A 19,243-nucleotide genomic window follows, 5' to 3' on the forward strand; every position below is an offset into this window, starting at 1 on the left:
TTTGTCACTTTTGAAGGGGACCATAAGAGTTTTTTCTTTCGTTTCACTGCCACAGAGTAGGACGAGTTTGCTGATAAGGAGGCGATGATGACTCGCAAGGAAGCGCCTTCCTCGTCGTGTGTTGCAGGGGAAAACCCCGCGCGAGAACCTGTTTGTAATCTTGTCTGTTGGCAGCAGCCAGCCACAGCTGTGACATGTGTTTGTAGACGATCCTGCCCCGTATGAGTGCTAATGGTAAATGATAATAGTACTGCAGTAATTTAGAAATGAGGGGATTTTTTTTTTTTATCTCAGACCCTCGGCATCACTCTCACACGAAGCAGCTTCTTCTTCTTGCTGAGACATCTTCCTCCTCCCTGCATATTTATACAGTAGATACATTCATTCAGTGTCTTCCTCTCCCCGTCTTTCTCCATCACTCTTTTTTTTTTGCCTCTCTCTCCTTCTCTCTCAGCAACACACCCACTCAAGCAGTCATATCCGCTCGCACTCTCTGGCTCTCCCTGCTTGTCTCACAGTGCCTGTGAAGCGTCTCTGAGGGGGAAGACCGGTCTGCTCTGTCAGGTAATCTAAACTCTCTGTCTCACTCTGCACCCCTCTCATTCTCTTTCTTTTTCTCTTTTTTCATATTTGCATAATCCATCTTGAAACTGCAACTGCTCATATTTTCCAAAAGAAAAAAAAACAAAAAAAAAAAAACAGGAGTAGAAATTTGTAGGTTTGTACAAAAGTTGATTAGAATAGTTCAGAGTTTCAGCAGTGATCTCAGTGCAGCTTTTCAAAAAAGGAGTCACCAGGTTACTGTTTCTTTTACTGGGCATGGGTGCAAATTTATAGCCTGCTATAATTTTAGGGAAATTCCAGAACTATGCATGTGTTATGTGATATATTTGTGTGTTTCCCTAATGTTTTTAATCCCTGGAGCAAAGCTTTGCTTTAATATTGATTGAGAATACAACATTTGTGGCTGGGGAGTGGAAGGTGAAGAGATGTCAACCAAAAGATGTGTGGTGATGTCTGTGTGTGGATCCAGGGTCACTGGGGTTGAGAAAAATGGACTAACCAACTCTGACTTTTAACTCCTTTATTTAGTGGAAAATAAAGTTTTTGGCCAACCTGAACTAGGTTTATAAAAGATGTCCCTAGACATTTAGTGTTTGGAAGATGGCACTTTAATTTTTTATTATTTTGGGGGATTTTTTTTGCAACTTTTCTCAATTATGTTTTAAGACAACCGCATCCGCAAATAAGAGGACGGAGAACCTATCACTTTTAATTCTGTGTGTAGTCAACAAAGTGGCGTTGGAGAGCCTCTCGTGTTTTTTACCCATGCTCTGCTCCTTTCTGAATGAGACCTGTTTACCTGCGACTACACAGAGTTGTGTTATTAGTCATAGCGAGCCCGGCGACGGTTGAGAGGTGCCAGTCTTGTCGGAGCTCTGCGAAATCCCTCTCTGCGTCCTCTGGCCTCAGAGCCACGGCAAACACAGCGCGATCCCAGACTAGAGCCGAGCGGCTGTGAGCGAGGGCTCTGGTATGTGGGGTTTGTCAGACACAGCGGTAACCCTGGGTGGGTGCGAGTCTCGGCGTTTGGGGTTTTCTGGCCTGGTTTTGTTTCTGCGGAACCGTTTGGGTTTCAGTGTCTGGGTTTGACCGAGAGCTCTGTGCAGAGTGGGTGTGATTTAACTTTCCGACTGCCTCTTCAGCTTGGGAATGCTGCAGAGCCACCTGTACAGTATTGAGCACTGAACTGCTTACTTGGCACTGTGGTTCTGTCGTTGCTCAGAGGGGGAGGCCAAAGTCAGGGGTCACGCCAGCTTGCCGTCGCACGCCGAGGCAAAGCGGTTCCCCACCTTACTTCCTGCTGCCAGTGTGCGTCTGTAGTCAGAGAGGATGCTGGGAGATAAATTTAGACCTCCAGCTCCCTCTCCATCTGCCCGTTGCTTCAGAGTAGGAATGGTTTCCATGGGAACTTGCAGCAGGCTACCGCCAGTAGGAGAGGAAGAGAAGTAGAGTGTGTTTGTGCAGCTTGTTTATTTTGCTGATTTATTAAAAAAATAAATAAATAAACACAAAAACGTTTTAGTTTCAAATTTATTGATCAAACCTTTAAATTAAATATGCAACAATAGGCCCACCAGAAACACAGCTCTGGTTTCCTCTTGATTGGATATTTTAATAATCAAATAATGAAAAACATATTGTTTTTATGTCCCCTAATCAATAAATCCATTAAAACCAAGAAAACTAACCATTTCCCTGACTAAAAACTTCACCCAACTGCATGTATGTTTGATGCAATTTTTGCATGTAATAAAAATCAGGCAGGGTTTGGGGAAACAGGCTTTGATGCGTAAGTTGGATTACTCTTGTAAGTCTTCCATTTAATTTTGGATTTAAAACGAGTGTCAAAAAACCTGCAACAGACCTTCCCCTTTGTGTTCTTTAGTATTTAGAAAGAAAAACAGCTGAGTAAGGAAGGAAGACAACAAAGGAAACCAGAAAGCGGTATTTATGTGGAAAATCTTGATCGGTTGATTTGCACTTTTATTGTGAAGTGACTGCTCTTTGAACGCATTATTAAAACAATTTAATGTCGTATATATCAAATTAAATAGGAAGAAATATTGTTAAGCAATACAGCTATGAGAGATGCACCTCTCTGGCTTGTCCTGACCCCCTCCAGTTATCTTTGAGGTCTGACCTGCTAATCTCACTTCGAGCCAACTCCAAGTTTCGTCTGTGTCACACAGTTTCAAAAGACATTTTTAACAAATTCAATTGTAAAACTGCTGCAATGCTAATCTAGAGCCTGGGCAGAGCCAAATGCTTTGTGGGATTTTACAGCTCGAGACGGGCGAGGAGCCTCGCTGGATCCAGTAAACATGATGGCGGGAGACAGCGTTTGACGTGCACGATGACACACGCGTAGAAGGGAGATGAAGTGTGAGCTCCTCCGTGTGTCAGGGGCTCCCTTGGGTGACTGCATCACAGCCCGTTTCTGCAGACGAGTCATTAGTCACATTTCAGGCGGAGACACCGTTGTGGAAACTAGCTTGCACAACAGATTGCTTAACGAGCTTCGACGCTGTAACTCCGAATTAACATGGAGTAGATTTAAATCTGTGGAGCAGCTGGATTATTCTTCCCCCTCACACCTTGGCCTAAAAATAGACGCAGGAACACCCTTTCCCCACCCGCACCAGCAACAGAAGACTTGTGTGTCACATTCTAATCTCATTTTTAGCCATAAGCGAATCGTCGAAGGCGCCGCGTTGTAGTGTTGTTGTGCGTTAACAGGAACCACTGTTAGGATGTCTCCTCTGTGGAATGAGATCTGTGAGAAACGAAACCCCCTGACTGAAATCAGGGTAAGTCACCTCAGGGCATCGGCTGATCAGGTTTACCGAGGTAGATTCGAGGGCTTTCTGTGCATTTCGTCCCGGTTGCACCTCTGCTCTACACTATGTGTGTGCGATATGGGTGTGTGTGCTTTGTCTTAAAGTAGGCTGTCTCTGGCATTCCTTTCGCTCATCCTCCTGGCACGGCTCTGACTGTGCTTCCTCACTCCGACCTCGCAGTCTAGACTTCGATGAATAATGAAAGCGGTGCTCTTCCCAAACCGTCTTAAAAATCTTCTAATTGCCCTGTTTAAGGGCTGCGTCAACAGCCAGTCCTGAGATCATTAAACCTGACCTCTGATAACAACTATGTGAACTGAGACATTTGTTCCAGAGGATGTCGAGAACGAGTGTGTGTTATTCTCTTTGTCTTCTCTCTTCTATTTATATCCGGACCATCTTTTTTTTTTTTTTTTTTCATTTTCACCCACTTGGTTTCTCTACCAACACTTTTCCTTTTCTTTGTGTGAGGCCTGGACAATACTGGCAAGCTTTGCAAAAGATATACAACAATATATCAATTCATCATCTGCATAGACACATTTTGTTGTAGATTATCTGAGTGTGTGCTGCAGTGATTAGGTTAAACTATGTTAATGTACTGAAATCAGTCTAGTCACAGTCGCTATATGCTGTCAAACATTTGTCTGAAGGATGAATTTGTTCCAACCAATTGATTTGCAGTGGCTCAAAAGGAAGAGTGAGCATGGTGGAGGGCTGAAAGCAGCATATGTTTGGTAGAATACAACTACAAGGAGAATGTTTTTTTTTTTTCGGCAAATTGCTTTAGGCTTTAAAATCTACTTCAAATAGGTCTTATAAAGTCAATCTGTGTTGCTTATTGGGAATGTATTTCCTATAGTTTCTTCTATCACTTATAGAAAACAGTCAGATCTTTGTGGTGATGTCTGCTGTTCAGGAGAATAGCTGCGTAGAGTGGATTTACCTAAAGGGGCAGCATAAAATGCACCACTGATTATGTTCGTGCCAGAATTGGAAAACACACTCTTATGTTGTGTTAAACAGCCCACACCAGCCGCATCTGGTCGGTGACGGACGCTTTAGGCACAGCTCTCCACAATTCTTTAAAAACATTTTCCGTTTAGAAGCATCAATGCTCCTGAATCAACTATTCAGGACTGATGTCCAATAATCTGTTTCCCTCTCTAGACGCTGCCCAGTTCCCGGTTTGCTCATTTTGCTCATGTTTATCTGCTGTTTTTGCTAATTTGTGGTGTGTACTTAATAGTCCCCTTCAGATAGATATTTTTTTTATTTTACGTCAACTTCTTCCCGATGCAGTTCTCGTAGTCCAGCAGAATAACGTGTCCCTGCTGGTTGAAACGTCCCAGGATAGAAACAGCTGCAGCAGCCATCAAACTGTGGAGGAGGGAAAAAAGAAAACAGAAGTGAAATTTAATGGTGTTTCGGTTTGTTGTGCTGCGTAATGGCCCAGTGTTGTTGCTGGAAATCCGCTGTAATGAAAGACTTCTCTGCTTTAAAGAAACACAAGCTGTACAGATGATTGGCCCGCATCTGAAATGTGGGAAAACGTGCAGACCGAGGCAAGAATCTGTCAAGTTGTTGCCAAAAGGAAAGGTGATTCTTTTCCTCTTTTTTTTTCACCGTCTCTAATGAAGGCTGACTGCGCTGTGTTTTTGTCATTATAAAAAGCTGTCATTACCGCACTGACACCGCTGGCACCGTAAGCTGCAGTCATCTCTTGGGTCTGATTATTTAGCCACCGTCTCATCACTTCCCACCTCTGTTTCTTTTCCTCCATCACCGGCTTCTCTCTAATATTTTCCAGAAAACCCGTGCGGATTTTTGTCTGCGTTTTCTCCGTCTGCCTGTTTCCCCCCGCTGCAGAGATATGCAGCTATGAAGAGGAACACACAGGGCGTCCTACTTTTACCGAGCGCTCATCTCCAGAGTGTGACAGGGTTAGGGAGTTGAAGACGGTGTCAATGTCATAGATAGTGAATGATACTCTGGATGAGCCCGTGCTGAGAGTCTGTCAGCAGTCAAGCATGGCTGCTGACTGAAAATGTTATGATTGGCTCTGTCCGTTCCCCCCAGTGTGCTTTTACTGGCTGCAGTACAAGAATCTTGTGTCTTGAGTTGAGCCTCAGTACAGCCTTTGTAGCAATTTGGGGTTGGGGGGGAAATATTACAGAACATAGATCTTGATAAAGAATAAGATTTCACTCCAGCCTCATCTCTGAGTCTCTGTGATCAGCTATTCTTAGCTCCTCATAAACACAGCTTTCTAGTAGTGTCTAAGTGGGAAATATTACAATAGATCCATCTTGATAAAAGGTTTTCCTGGGATCCTGACGTAGCCTGATGGCAGTAAGCGTTGGGAGGGAGCTGACACTGAAACACAGGAGTTTTAAGCCTGGAAAACAATCCACACCATTTACCTCCCTCTGCTTTGCTGCCAGATCAGATAAGCATAGGTAGAATTTGCAACATTTGTTTTGACTTCTTGCTCTCATACTGGGAGCCTTGGCTGCGTGACTGCAAGTGCCCATGCTGTGGATGCTGCCTGGTGGACCTCAGGCTTCTCTGACCTCTGCAGTGTGGACTGCTCTTTGGTCAGATGTGATACCATGAACTTAAAATACCTTCTGTAAGCAACAGTTCTAAATTAGATTGTTTTGTAATGAGGTTTTCCATAGCTTCTATGAAGATTCAGAAATATTTGTATGCCATGTTACCATGTACATTTGTCCAGATCACTATGATGTTTTGAAATACTACATTACAGAAATATTGACTTGACTGGCTTAGGATTGCTTTTGCTCTATCAAACTAAATAGGACTTCTTGATACTGTTTTACAAATGAAATTTTGAATAAACAGTTCCCACTGTTAATTGACCCTGAGAAGGAATGATCAGCACTGTAGGGTCTAGTGAATCTCTCCATTGGTCAATAGGCTGGACACCTCTAACCTTGGCAACTGGCAAGCCAAGTTAGAACTACAGATAAGATTATTAAGAGGACTAAAGTATTTATGTTAGTACATCTAAAAAAATATACAGCTTTAATATATATCCTCTTTTGTGACCAATTTTTTCTTTATTTTTTTATATTTCTTTAGATCCACCCAGAAGCTGAGCAGCTGCCAACCTCAACAATCAACAAAGAAGATGTGGGCATCACCCTAGGAGGACTGCTAGAATGGCTGTGGCTGGAGAGACGTTTAGCTGCTTTGCACAGAGAGAGCTTTCATGTTTACCTGCATCAATGCAGCTCCAGGGCACCTTTTAATGATGCCTCATTTGGAACTTTGGATTAACTCGCGGCCCACTCTGAAAAAAGTCCTCATTTTTGATTTACAGTTCAATCTCTCGATGTTCCATCGCCTCTGACCTTATTTTGCCATGCGATTAAACCAATGAGGCTCACGGAGCCCTTTGTTACGTGTCTGTGAGGTCTCCTCCCCACTCTATGGAGGCTGAGCCCAGCCGTCCGGCCAACGGGGAGCGCTCTGGAAGGCAAGAGTCGCAGCATGCAACAGCTGAGTCTTCATTAGGGTCTTGTCCACCTCAGCAACCCCAGCAGCCTCCTAATCTTCGTCCTGTACATAGAGCTTTGGGGCGCTTGCAAAACCGTCAGCCCAAACGTACCGACCTGCTTCGGTTACAGCAGCAGCAAGCAGCAGCATGGCAGCATTCAGAAACCCCTGGTACATCTGGAGCCAGTTTTTTCCCTGCAGCTTCCTCTTCATCCTCATCCCTCATCACTATGTCCTCCACCCAGGGTGAGCATAGTCACGGGGGGCCATCTCACTCCAGTCACGAGGCTCTAGAAGGTGTCAGCTCTCCCAAAAAGGGGGAGAAGAAACCTCAAAAGCCAGGGAAATATGTGTGCTCATATTGTGGTCGTCCATGTGCCAAGCCAAGTGTTCTTGAGAAACACATACGCTCCCACACAGGAGAAAGACCCTATCCTTGTGCTCCGTGTGGCTTTTCTTTCAAGACCAAGAGCAATTTGTACAAGCACCGCAAGTCCCACGCCCATCGCATTAAAGTAGGTCTGTCCTCCAGCCGAGATGAGCCCAGTTTCAGTGGACCAGAGGGTAGCAGTATTGGAGAAGACCCCGAAGAGCACACAGAGGGAGAAAGCACTGAATCCGAAGATGAGACTGGCCAGCGCAGAAAATCTTCTAAACAGATGCTTCGACAGCAGAGGAAAGGGGCTAAAGAACGGCTTGGAGGCTCTGAGGAGAGCCAAAGGCCTGAGGATTCTCAGGCTATCAAGCAAAAACTGGCATTGAGACTTAGGAAACGGGGCCCCATGGCTTCCCCAGATGACCCTCCCTCCTCCTCTCTCTCCACATCATCTTCATCGTTAGGCCCGGGTAGTAAGGGCAGCACAGAATCTGGCTACTTTTCTGGATCAGGCAGTACCGACCTGTCCCAAGTCAGCCCGCCAAGTTCCAGTGCTAAAACCTATGCAGAAATTATCCTAGGGAAGTATGGAAGACTTGGAGGACAGCAGCGCAGTCCCCACCAGCACCAGCTTCCTACTTCACATTCCTCATCATCAGGAAGTGAGGACAAAAGCATTCCCTTTGCTGTACCCAAAACTCAAGTTATTGAACACATTACCAAGCTCATTACCATTAATGAAGCAGTAGTAGACACCAGTGAGATTGACAGCGTAAAGCCTAGACGCTCCTCCATCTCCAGGAAAAGTAGTATGGAGTCACCCAAATTTATTATCCCTAAAGATCCCTACACGTTTGACCCAAAAATAGAAGCTGCAGGTCCCAGCGGTTTGAGGCATCCCCAAAACTCTGAGGCAGATCCATTGAGTACCCAGGAACTTTCAGCAGTGCCTCTTCTCAGAAGCCACTCATTGCCATCAACTACAAGCCAAGTAGAGCCCCTCACTTCGGGCACCATGTCTCCAAGAAGTTACCGCCTTAGCCAGTCATTTGATGAGCAGCAAGCAGTGGTCGCAGAGATGAGAGGTGCACAGCGTATGCTCAGACGCCAGCCTGCCATAGAGGTACCCCTGGGAGCTGAGTCAGTGTTGGAGGAGAGCAGCCCTGCATCCTCGTCTTCCTCAGCCAGAGGAGATCATTCAGGCAAGCAACCACATCATCCGCAAAAGAGTCAAAGCATCTTCGAATGTAGATCTTGTGGTGTTGGCTTTCAGCACAGTGAGGACTATGAGGGTCACAGAAGAGTATGTCCAGGACCAAAACAAGAGGGCACTGATGCACGTAGCCCATGCAGAGAGAATCGTCCCCCACTGATGCACTCCAAGTTCCGAGCACTGGCCATGGCTGTGAGGAAGAGGAGGAAAGAGGAGAGCCTCGAGGAGGATCCCCCCAGTCCTGGAACTGTACCCATATCAGGCAGCTCTGAAGGTCTCATTCCAGTGCCAAGCAGACCAGAGCACAGCCAGGGCCTCTCAGGTTTGTTTATGCATCCTTGTATTGGACTACTTGTAATTCTGTTTTCTAGAGGCAACGTGCTGCATCTTTTAGATGTGACCTTCTTTAAAACAGACTTAGTGTTGATGAACTGATCACTAGGAGGCTCCTGCAAAACTTGATAACAGAAGAAAAATGTATTTAAAAATTATGTCTTATGCAAGTCTGTTGGACAAATCTACTAGATGCAGAGTACTGGCTCTAAAGATCTAGAATTGCATTGGTTTGTATTTGACCCATTTTTGACCTGTCTTAATACAGGAATACACGACCAACATTTTAATATTTACATGTGCATCTTTTTTTCAAACTTTAAAAAAAAAACAGAAAGGAAAGGTTCTGTTACATGAGACAGTAGTGTAAAACACAGCTAATTTTTTAAATATATTTTAATAACCCTGGAGCCATTGAAGTTGATACTACCTTGTATGCTTTTTGTCTGGTCATTGCCTCTAGGTGTTACTTTACATAATGAGCCAAACCAACAGCAGCAACGGGACAGGAAAGGTGTTTCTGTCATCCAGCACACTAGTTCTTTTGAAAAACAAGAAAGTATATCAATGGAAAGCCAGGAGCCAGACCTCAGAGAGAATCCGCAGCCACAACAACCTGAGCCAAAACCCTCTCCCTCCACATCCCGCCTCATCCGTCAGCCAAACATCCAAGTGCCGGAGATATTTGTTACTTTGGAGCTTGATTCTGACATGCCATCTGTTTCACCCCCAGTGAAAGCATCTTCATCCAAGGTATGCAAAACTTTCCTCCTTAGTCTAGTCTAATTACACAAATTGGACTGCACTTTTTAAGACTTTTGTACATATTTGCTTACCCAGGAGACTTTGTTAATTTGTAGTTCTTTTGTAGGAGCTCGAGAAAACAGAGGAGTTCCAGTGGCCCCAGCGGAGCCAGACTCTGGCTCAACTACCTGCAGAAAAGCTGCCACCAAAGAAGAAACGACTCCGCTTAGCAGAAGCAGCTCAGTCTTCTGGGGAGTCCAGCTTTGAGTCTCCATCTCTCCCTCGCAGCCCTAGTCAAGAAAGCAATGTCTCAAGCCTCTCTGCTTCTTTTGAGGACACAATACGTCCAGATCCCGTTGTCTGGGGTTCCGTCAGCCAAGGCTCCCAGATGCTGACGGTCCCATCTGCTTCTCACCAACACAACCAAAGCCACAAGGAGATGAGGCGTTCAGCCTCAGAGCAGGCCCCTCCTAGGCCCCAACAAACTGAACAGATCTCAGAGACGAGAAGTAAATCCTTTGATTACGGATCTCTTTCCTCTCAGCAGTCGACGTCCTCCTGGAAAGAGAGGAGAAAGTTTCTTCTTGTGAAACAGGCCACTTTAGGTGAAACAGAGCAGGAGATGGTGGGTAACATTAGTCACAGCCCAATGCCCGGTCCTTCTCACCCCAACATGCCTTATGTCTACCCTGCTGAAGTCAGTCCCCACTTCTATCTGGACGCCACAGGGAAGCCCATGCAGTTAATGCATTCTCAAATGTCCTCATCCTCTCATGATGTGCTCCCTTTGCAACACAGAGGACAACACGTTTTCCAAAGAGGTGCACTTTCACAACTACTCCCCATAACTACATCCAAAACTGATGTTCTGCCCCCCCAAGTCATTCACAGAGGCTTCTTACATTCACACTCTGGATCTCCCATACAGACCCACCCAGGACAGATCCACTTGCCAGAACGGTTGAGAATACCACTACATCATCTCCCACCCCTCGTTCCTCTTCCTAGCTCCTCAAGGGTTAGAAGCAGTCAGCCTCCGTACTTTCCTTTTCCGCCAAGTCTCGGCACACACATTCCTCCTCTGTCCTCTACAGAGACCAGACCTCCCATCTCCTCCATGTCATCAGCTCTGACCCATCACTCTCTTGTAACCATCTCATACCACCAACAACAACCAGTCATTACCACATGCCTGGCACAGCTTACGCCAGTGGTATCACTTGTAGTGCCAGTGCGCCTCCAAACTCATAGACCTACCTTTGCCAGTGCCATGTATACCACACTCTCCCAGATTCTGGCCTCCACTCGCTCACAGGAATCAACTTCTTGCACGGCTATGATCGTCATGGCCCAAACAGAACGGGACAAGCTGCAAGGATCCTATCTGAAAGTTCCATCTCCATCCATCCAGAGCCTTCTCCCTCTGTCCCTCTCGAAAGAGCTGTCCTCAGTGTCTGAGGACGAGTATGGTTCTCTGGGACCTGGAGGAAGCAAACGCATGCTTTCACCTGCCGCTAGTCTAGAGCTCAGCACTGAGGCTAAGCGTCACCAGAAAAGAGTAAAAGAAGGGGAGGAGCGACAGAAGAGTGTTGAAGAGGAAGAAGATGCAGAACCCAAGGTAGGCCAAGAAGAAGAAAGCAAAAACATTGGGAGGACACTAGATGACAGAGAGAAATGGCAACCAAATCGATCAGAAGGCACAAGTGTCAAATTAGAAGAGGTGCAGGAACAACTCCCATGGAAATATAACAGAGAAGAAAAGGAAAGCAAGGAGAAATCAACGGAGAAGACAAATCCAAAAAAGGAAGAGGTGCCAACTCCAGAAGTGGGGGTTGAGAAGCCAAGCCCCCCTTCGTACCCCAGCCTACACACTTCCACCTCAGTAAACTGGTGCTACCTGAAGTATGTCAAACCCAACCCGTCTGCTGAGAGAGACCCGTGTACCTCGGTTTATTCTACATGGAGTGTCAGCGCACACAACCCCAATCTGCCAGGCGTCAGCACTAAGGTGGCCCTGTCTCTGCTGTGCTCTAAACAGAAGCACAGCTCTGAGACGTACACCATGGCCACTGCTTCGGCACCAGCCAGAAGTGAACCAGTCCCTGAAAGCAGCACAACTCCACATGTTTCAGAGGTAAACACAATCACACGCAATACAACGCCTTGAAAACAGATTTATAACTCCTGACGTTTTTCACATTTAGTCACAGACAAAATCTTCAATGTGCTTCATTTGGACGTCATACGACAGACCAGTGGCAGACATGATTTTCAAGGTTTTCTTTTTACAAATAAGATCTGAAAAATGACAAGTATTCCCTTTACTTTGGTATCCCTTTATAAAATCCATCCAATGCAAACAAGGAAAACTAGTAAATACGTGTGTAATATAATCTCTGCAGAACTATAGCTGTACTGCTGCGGCAATTGCAGTAAACAGCGATTCTACTAAGAACTTACTTAGGGAGTTGAACAGAAATGCACTCAAAGCAGCAACAATGTACTATTATAGTCTTCATCATAAATATGCACTATTTTGTGTTGTTCTTATTCATAAAATTCCAATAAAATTTATTGACGTTTGTGGGTGTAGGTCAGAGTTTGAATAGAAGAATGAGACCTCAAACTCGACTTCAGACTTGCCCCAAAGACTTGGTCTCCTGGTGTGAGAGTCAAGTCTTAGTAGCATTTTAATAAAGTCATATAATAAAGATTGAAAGGAAGCCTGTCGCTGTTCATGCCGGCTGTAATTTCATAATTATGACCACATTAATGTTTCTCCAACTGGAAGCTGTATTAAATAACTAGGTAGTTTCAGAGCAAAATAAACTTCACTTACCTCCAACGTTCTTTCCCTGTTAACAATAAACAACAATACAAAGGACATGTCTGGCTGCAAAAACTTAAATAAAGGGAATTCTGCTGTTTAACATGCTTTCAATTGCTTCCAGCACCATGACCTTTTCATTGTTTTATAATTTGTACAGTACATTTGAACATGTTTACTATTTTAATTGGGAACAAAGGTTTTAAATGTGGATGTAGAATTTTTTTTTTCCCATTATTATTAAAAAATGATCCAGCTCAAAGCGAGGTAAAGGAAAAACTCCAAACTGTTTAGTGGAATATATAATAAAAGTGTGGACAATACGAAGGAAAGCAATAGAAAGGGATAAACAGATGTTGACTTAGTCATTGTAAAGACATGCTGTTATGAATAGTAATAGATTAAGACATAATTGTTTAAAAAAAGACTTAAAATTAGTATTAAATGTTCATGTAGACATTTAGGCTGAAGAACAATCGGTACATGTTTTGAATCCTAACTTACAATAACGCAGATTTAGAGATGTGCTAGATCTTATGGAGTTCTTATTTCAGTCAATAAAAATAGAAACTGGAGACTTGACTTGGACTAGGCCCTTGGACACTTGAGACTTGACATAGAAACAATGACTCTCTGCAAAAGTTTATACTGTATAATGTAAATATTGTGGTATTTATTTACTGAGAACTAGAACTGTGTTATGCTCTTTAAAATTGACCTTGTAGTATTTAAAGTTACTTGTCTTGAACGTAGGCACAAGACACCCCACGCAGCACCCTGCCAGAGATGAAGGATGAGGAGACGCATGAGAAGGAGAATATTAAAGAGACGAGGGAAGAGGAAGGTCCTTCCACCTCCAAGCAAGGCGAAACTAGTTTGGTCCGAATCTTTGAAGGAGGGTAGGTGCAACCGTCTTTAGTATATATTTGGAAACATGGTCATTCATCATTACAAAAGTTCCTCCTGATAAAGGCAAACCAAAAAAAAATAAAAAATAAGGATCATATTGAGCTGAGTTGAGCAAAAGGGAGGCACTGTAGCTCGTTTGTACCTGTAGCCAAGCGTTTTGCTCTAACTGATGGCGTGAATTTCTGCTTCTAGGATGTGTCGATTTGGAGTGAGAGCTGCGTGTCAGTGCATCTGCTTTGAGTGTGTGTATGTGTGGGAGTGTAGAGTGCATGATATTTTTATCCATGACAGTCAATACAAATAATATTCAGACAAAACTGAATGTAGGCTTAAATACTCGGTATTAACAGTTCACTCCAAAATCATTCATATCCCTGGCAGATTTAGTTTTAAAGTGTTACATTATCTTTTTTTCTTTTTTTTTTCTTTTTTTACCAACATCCTTCTTCTTGCTGAAGATATTTACATTTTGGACCAGCCCAGCCTGATGGTAGGGAATCTGTAGAGGGAACTAAAGATTAGGGTGATGGTAAAGAGGCCTTCCTACCTCAAAGACTCACAGCTTTTAACCAAAGATGAATTATCAAAAATCCCTGTGACAACATGCAGAAAGCTGCTTGGCAATTATACATTAAAAGTTTGATTGCTATGATGCCAGTAAATATTTTTTGACTACTAAAAAAGGGCATATGAATTTTTTTGTAATTTATATTAAAATAAATAAAACCTTTTTTGGTTCCATAGATTCCTGTCTCTCCCGTCTGAAACAACCTATTTGGTTGATTGAAAAGTATTTAAATGTAAATATGCCAGTGGTATGATTTGGGGCTTAACCGTGCACATGAGTTGAAGTTGAATTGAACTCAATTTTATGTAACTGCTTATGAATTGTACTTGTGAACCGATTGTGACACAAGCCAGCCTACTTTCCTCAGTACTCATCCCAAATGTTAACATTTTTCTTTTATAACTCCCAGCTGTGTCCAGGTTTCAAACAACTCATCTAAACTTAGAGAAAAGTAAATTGGTGAAGTCGTTGAAGGACAAAAAAAAGTTTTGGAACCACTCAGGCTCAAGCTAGCCATGAACAGTAAACTGCTGAAACACAACTCTCAACGCCTGCAGTGAAGAGAGCGCAGGCGCCCCTCCTCCAAAATCAATGCCTTCAATTTTCCAGCTGCCCACATGGCAAAGCCAAATGCTCAGTGGGAACAAAAAAAAAGTTTTAAGGTCACGTGAGACAAAGATTTTATTGTTTGGCCACAGTTTTCAAGGTGAAGCTGCAAGTCTAATAACGGCATCAACAAGCATGGTAGTGATGACATCATGCAGAGGATCTGCTTTGCTGCCGGTCGTACAGCTGGGTCGCACAAAATTATTGCAATAATGAAGACATCCTTCTGAATTCTTCAACTTTGCTTCACATGAACGACTCTTTGATTGAAACTTGGTGCTCCATCCAGATGCACATCAAAACTGGCTTTGCAGTAGATGGAGAAGACCAACGTTAACATTGAATGGCCAATGCTGGAATCGTTTTTTTTTTTTAAGTATCATTTCTGACAGTAGGGTTGGTCAAATATTCAGACACAAGTTAAACACCACGTTATTTTTTTTTAATATATAAATCATTGAACTTAAATGGTGTATCCTCTTTCCAATCTGGAAAAGGAACGACTTTAAAATGCCATTAAACACAATGATGAGTGGATGTAAACCTGTCAGCCTCCGTGTTCTGCACCATCGCTCCTTGGGTCCTTATTTCCTCGCCTGTGAATGTGTAATCATCTGCAGTGTGTGCCGTCCTGAGTCAGAAGAACACAAGAAGTGGGCTGAATGGAAACCACATGGGCAAAAGTGTGATGGCGATGAGGTAGTCTATGAAATTAAACCACCCTCGCCATCCTCCGGCACCAAGCAAACTGCGTTGTCTCTTCTGCTCCTTTAAGTCTCCTGTGCTGACATCTCCAAAAATAAAAACAATGCTTACAGTTTAGAGTTTTCCAACCTTTCACAGACTTCCATACAACACGGGGTTATCCCAGGAACAGAGGCACATGCGCTTCTAAGAATGAGTGTGCATACTGGTCCTTAGTTTGATAACTCATAGTGCCTGTGTTTTAAAACTGGACGTTTTTCCCCTGATTTCATAGAGACACATTCGTACTAAAGCAGATGTATTATATACATCTTCCTGTATGTAATACAGTCTGTCTACTCAAGTGGTAGACAGACTTAAATCATTCCCATATTGTTTTATTTTCTGGTGATAATTTACATTGGTATGAAATGAGACAGTAAAGAAATAATTCTGACTGGATTTTGAGATGTGTGGACAGACAGTGAGGCTTCTGCTTTGTGTTCATGTCCAGAACAGATTGAGAGTGAAGCAGGCGTCTGCTTAACAGGAGATAAGGCACTAATTCACACTCTTTATGATTTCCAGCCACACGTTACACACACCAGGGGAAGTGAGCACTTCTGCCATAAAGACCCCACTGTTTTCCTCCCTCCTCCTGTTGTCTGTCCACATTGCACCCACTCTCTGCTCATGCTGCCTGTATCATGCATTTCCTGCTCCAAGTTGTCTCTATCATGCGGATAGATACATGATGTCCTTCTTCGCTTTCATGCAGTACATGCTGAAAAAAAGCTCAGAAGCTAAAGCTACGAACACAGCAGAATGTTTTGCTTCCTTGCTCTGTTAGGACCAGTTATTTATTTCTGTCTAAAGTTGTTGACACTTTGAATTCCTCCCTGTGTGCAATGTGTGACAGCATAATTATTTATCTTTTAACCATGTTTTTTTTTGTTTTGTTTTTTTGTCACCGTGGCTTGTCAGATTTAGTCCTACACTTTCAGAGATGTCTGTCAGAAAGCAAAGCCCAAGTAGTTTAGACCTTCTACTTGAAAATGTGTTTTTAGCGTTAGCAGCCGTAGCTGCCAGGACAACAGGCAAATTTCTCTGATTTAACAGACATGATTCAGATGATTGCAGTTCAGCAAAAACTTGTTAATCAGCCATCAGTTTAAAGCAGCTGTGCTGAAGCAGGAAAATCTCTACAACTTGCAGCACAGTGTGTCTTTCTGACCTGGGCTGAAAAACACTGAAGAACGTTTTAGATTTTTCTTTTACTACACAATTATGTGCTAATATGTGTTTGTCTATCATATAAAATCAAATTACAATTCATAGGGATATGCGGTTGTAACATAACAATGTTTAAATAGTTCAAGAAACGTGGATGTTTTGACTAAACGTACAATATTAATCAATGATGTAACTAAGATTTCTTAAAATCTTATAAATTCAAAGTTTGTTTATTCCTTAAGTTTTATATTTTGTTGTTACAAAACCAGACTGTCTGTTGACTCTGTCAGAGGCTGAAGATTTAAATCTCAGTCGACGGAGTGCAACGTTTGCAATGCTTTCTCCTGAGATGTGGGCGGATATTTTTAACCGTTTATTAAGAAGTTTGTGCTATTTACGCAGCAGCCAGCTCCTCAATGAATCCAGCTCAATGCCGCCACTGACAGTGTTTCGCCGTTGCGCAGCAGTTTGTTATGGTCCGCTCCGGCTAGTACTGTTGAACAACGGGGAGTTTTGTAGATGCGGTAGAGATCCCGTAATTAAACACAGTTGGTGCCCACTGGGTGTTTACGGCCCAGAATGAATTGTGCATCTCTTCTTATGCAGCGAGACGGGAGAAGGAGTTTTTCATAGACTACAATCTGTTCAGATATAAAAGATCTGTGGTCTGCTGTGTCCTCAAATAGTCTCTTGGTAAACATTGAGATTGTGCATAAACATTTTTTTTTATAGACTAGACCTAAATGTGTTGCTTGATTTTTATATGCAGTGTCTATTTTAGGTTGTTGGCTGAAGCCAGGCTTCCCTTCCCTCTCTTTAGCTGCTGCTGTTGTTGGCAGGACGAGCCGATTGGAGCAGAATAGCTGGTATTCTTTGCGATCCCGGAGTGTAGCGGAGGGTGAGACCAAGGGAGTCGGTGCTGCTGGGCATTTGGTGGGGCTTCCCCAACCCACCTCCATAGAGAAAGCCTTGTTTCTGTATTTCCAGTGTGTGTGTGTGTGTGTGTGTGCGTGTGTGTGTGTGTGTGTGTGTGCTGTGTGAATGTGAGCTACCAGATCCGTCATTGTTGTTTTAGCTGCTGTGATCGATTTTTTTTATTTTTTTCCATCAGGGTCATTCTCAGTGATGAAAGCATTAGAACTATCTCACTTGACTCCATGATTTAAAGTTTACGTTATAATTTCTTTGGGTTTTTAATACGGATAACGTCACAGTGAAATAATCACAATATAGAGAACAATGGGCTTTTTTTTTATAGAAATATACAATTACTTGCCACAATTTTGCAGACACAAGACTAAAACTGGCCCAGAGTGAGTTTTGAGCTTCGATTCATGAAATGTCCATAAACTTAAGCATTTTATCCTGTTTTATTGGACATAATAACTTTACAGAGAAGAAAACATTGAAATGTTGTATTATTTGTTCATCATTCATCTTTAGGCCACAAATGGCCTGAGTTTAAACTCCCTCAAACTTTTAAAAAGCTTCTACTCTTACTTTCAGTCTGATTTTCATTCTTAACCTGGCATGCTATAACTTTAAGTGTCTGATATTGTCCTGTGCTGAGCGTCCATTAACCTGACACATCTGGGTCCCTGACTCATTGGGTCTGAATGTGTTTGGCTAAGACATGTCCTCTCTGCCTGACATAAGATGGTCAATGAAACAGGGTTATTTAAGGATCCACGTTTGGTCATTTCCCATCATCTATACTCCAAAAGATGATCAAGATTTGTATAGCCACCTGAGTCACTTAAGATTAGGCATTAGTTGAAATCTAATACTAAAATAAAGTTGGAAAATCAATGCTGTGAATGAGCTTGCCTTGCATTACGAGGCGTATATTAATGCTGTGATTGTGTCAAACTTGACTCGCTCACCAGTGATGTTCTTCACGTCGACAGATATTTAGTCCCAACAGGAGCTTCTACAGGGCGACCTTAATGTGCCATTTCCACAAGGGGTTAACTCCACTGTCAGAGCAAAGCTGTCATTATGTTCTTATGATGGGTCACCTAAGACCATGCACAGCTTTATCACACACATAAACAATAGAAAAAAAATCTCAACCTTCGTTTCTCACTGTCTGACATTAAATCGAGCTAAATCTTTCCTGTGTCGGCTCAGCTTGGAGCATCAAAACTGTTTCTGTTTGCTAAATACTTTAAGATTATTTCAATATTCATTTTTAAGCAAAGAAAATTTTAAATCATGATTTGTAAGGCTTTGTTCTGGTTTAATTCACTTTTCAGTTGATCTGAGACATGTCTCTGGATGCATTGTAAGGCAACTCCTAAAACACCTTGGTAACCGAGACATCAGACAATTATGGACCTCCACAAGTTTGGTTCACCCGTACAAATTACACAAAAAGAAAGTTCTCTAAAAAATATCTGTCTCATTATTCTGGTAACAAGTATAGATTATTTTTGTTATTCAAAGGAAAAGTTCAATCTGATTTATTGTCTGAGAATCGTTTTATGCAAAAGTCTAGTTTAAAGTCTGTTTGACTTTAGCAGTTCAGCCTGTAAAATATTTCATGTTGCAAGCTGACTTTCATGGTGCTTCCAGGTTAATTTTGTGAGGGCAAACATGAGGAAAAAGGTTGTTCCATTTAATGAACTTTGCTTTGAACGTCATAAAATATAACGGCTGGTGTTTCAGCTGCTCTCTTCACAGATCATCTGATCTGAGCACAGCAGCCAGAGCGTCTCACAATACGTTTTCTCTGCCAGAAAATATTCGGCTTCGATCCCTGAAACTAAGCCAGAATTGGTCAAAGAATCATAGTTTTGTTGAAGAATAAGAATTTTCTTGACGTCGC

At 42.8% G+C, this 19,243-nt stretch overlaps 1 protein-coding gene across 2 annotated transcripts in view; it reads left to right on the plus strand.

Annotated features, from left to right (window-relative positions):
* The window catches only part of hivep3b (HIVEP zinc finger 3b), a 49,173-nt gene that overhangs the window by 24,729 nt on the left and 5,201 nt on the right, over positions 1–19,243 (plus strand). Inside the window, exons 2-6 of one of the 2 annotated variants that reach the window (XM_014990716.2) lie at positions 455–564; positions 6,507–8,834; positions 9,309–9,598; positions 9,717–11,723; positions 13,170–13,315. In XM_014990716.2, coding sequence (XP_014846202.2) covers positions 6,857–8,834; positions 9,309–9,598; positions 9,717–11,723; positions 13,170–13,315 — 4,421 coding nt within the window. In that variant the 5' untranslated portion in view covers positions 455–564; positions 6,507–6,856. The remainder of the gene's footprint in view (positions 1–454; positions 565–6,506; positions 8,835–9,308; positions 9,599–9,716; positions 11,724–13,169; positions 13,316–19,243) is intronic. The other variant, XM_014990715.2, reaches the window with a different exon arrangement.

The sequence above is a fragment of the Poecilia mexicana genome, unplaced genomic scaffold (genome assembly GCF_051168715.1).
Source record: "Poecilia mexicana isolate PSO_F unplaced genomic scaffold, ASM5116871v1 scaffold_16, whole genome shotgun sequence".
Classification (NCBI taxonomy): Eukaryota; Metazoa; Chordata; class Actinopteri; order Cyprinodontiformes; family Poeciliidae; genus Poecilia; species Poecilia mexicana.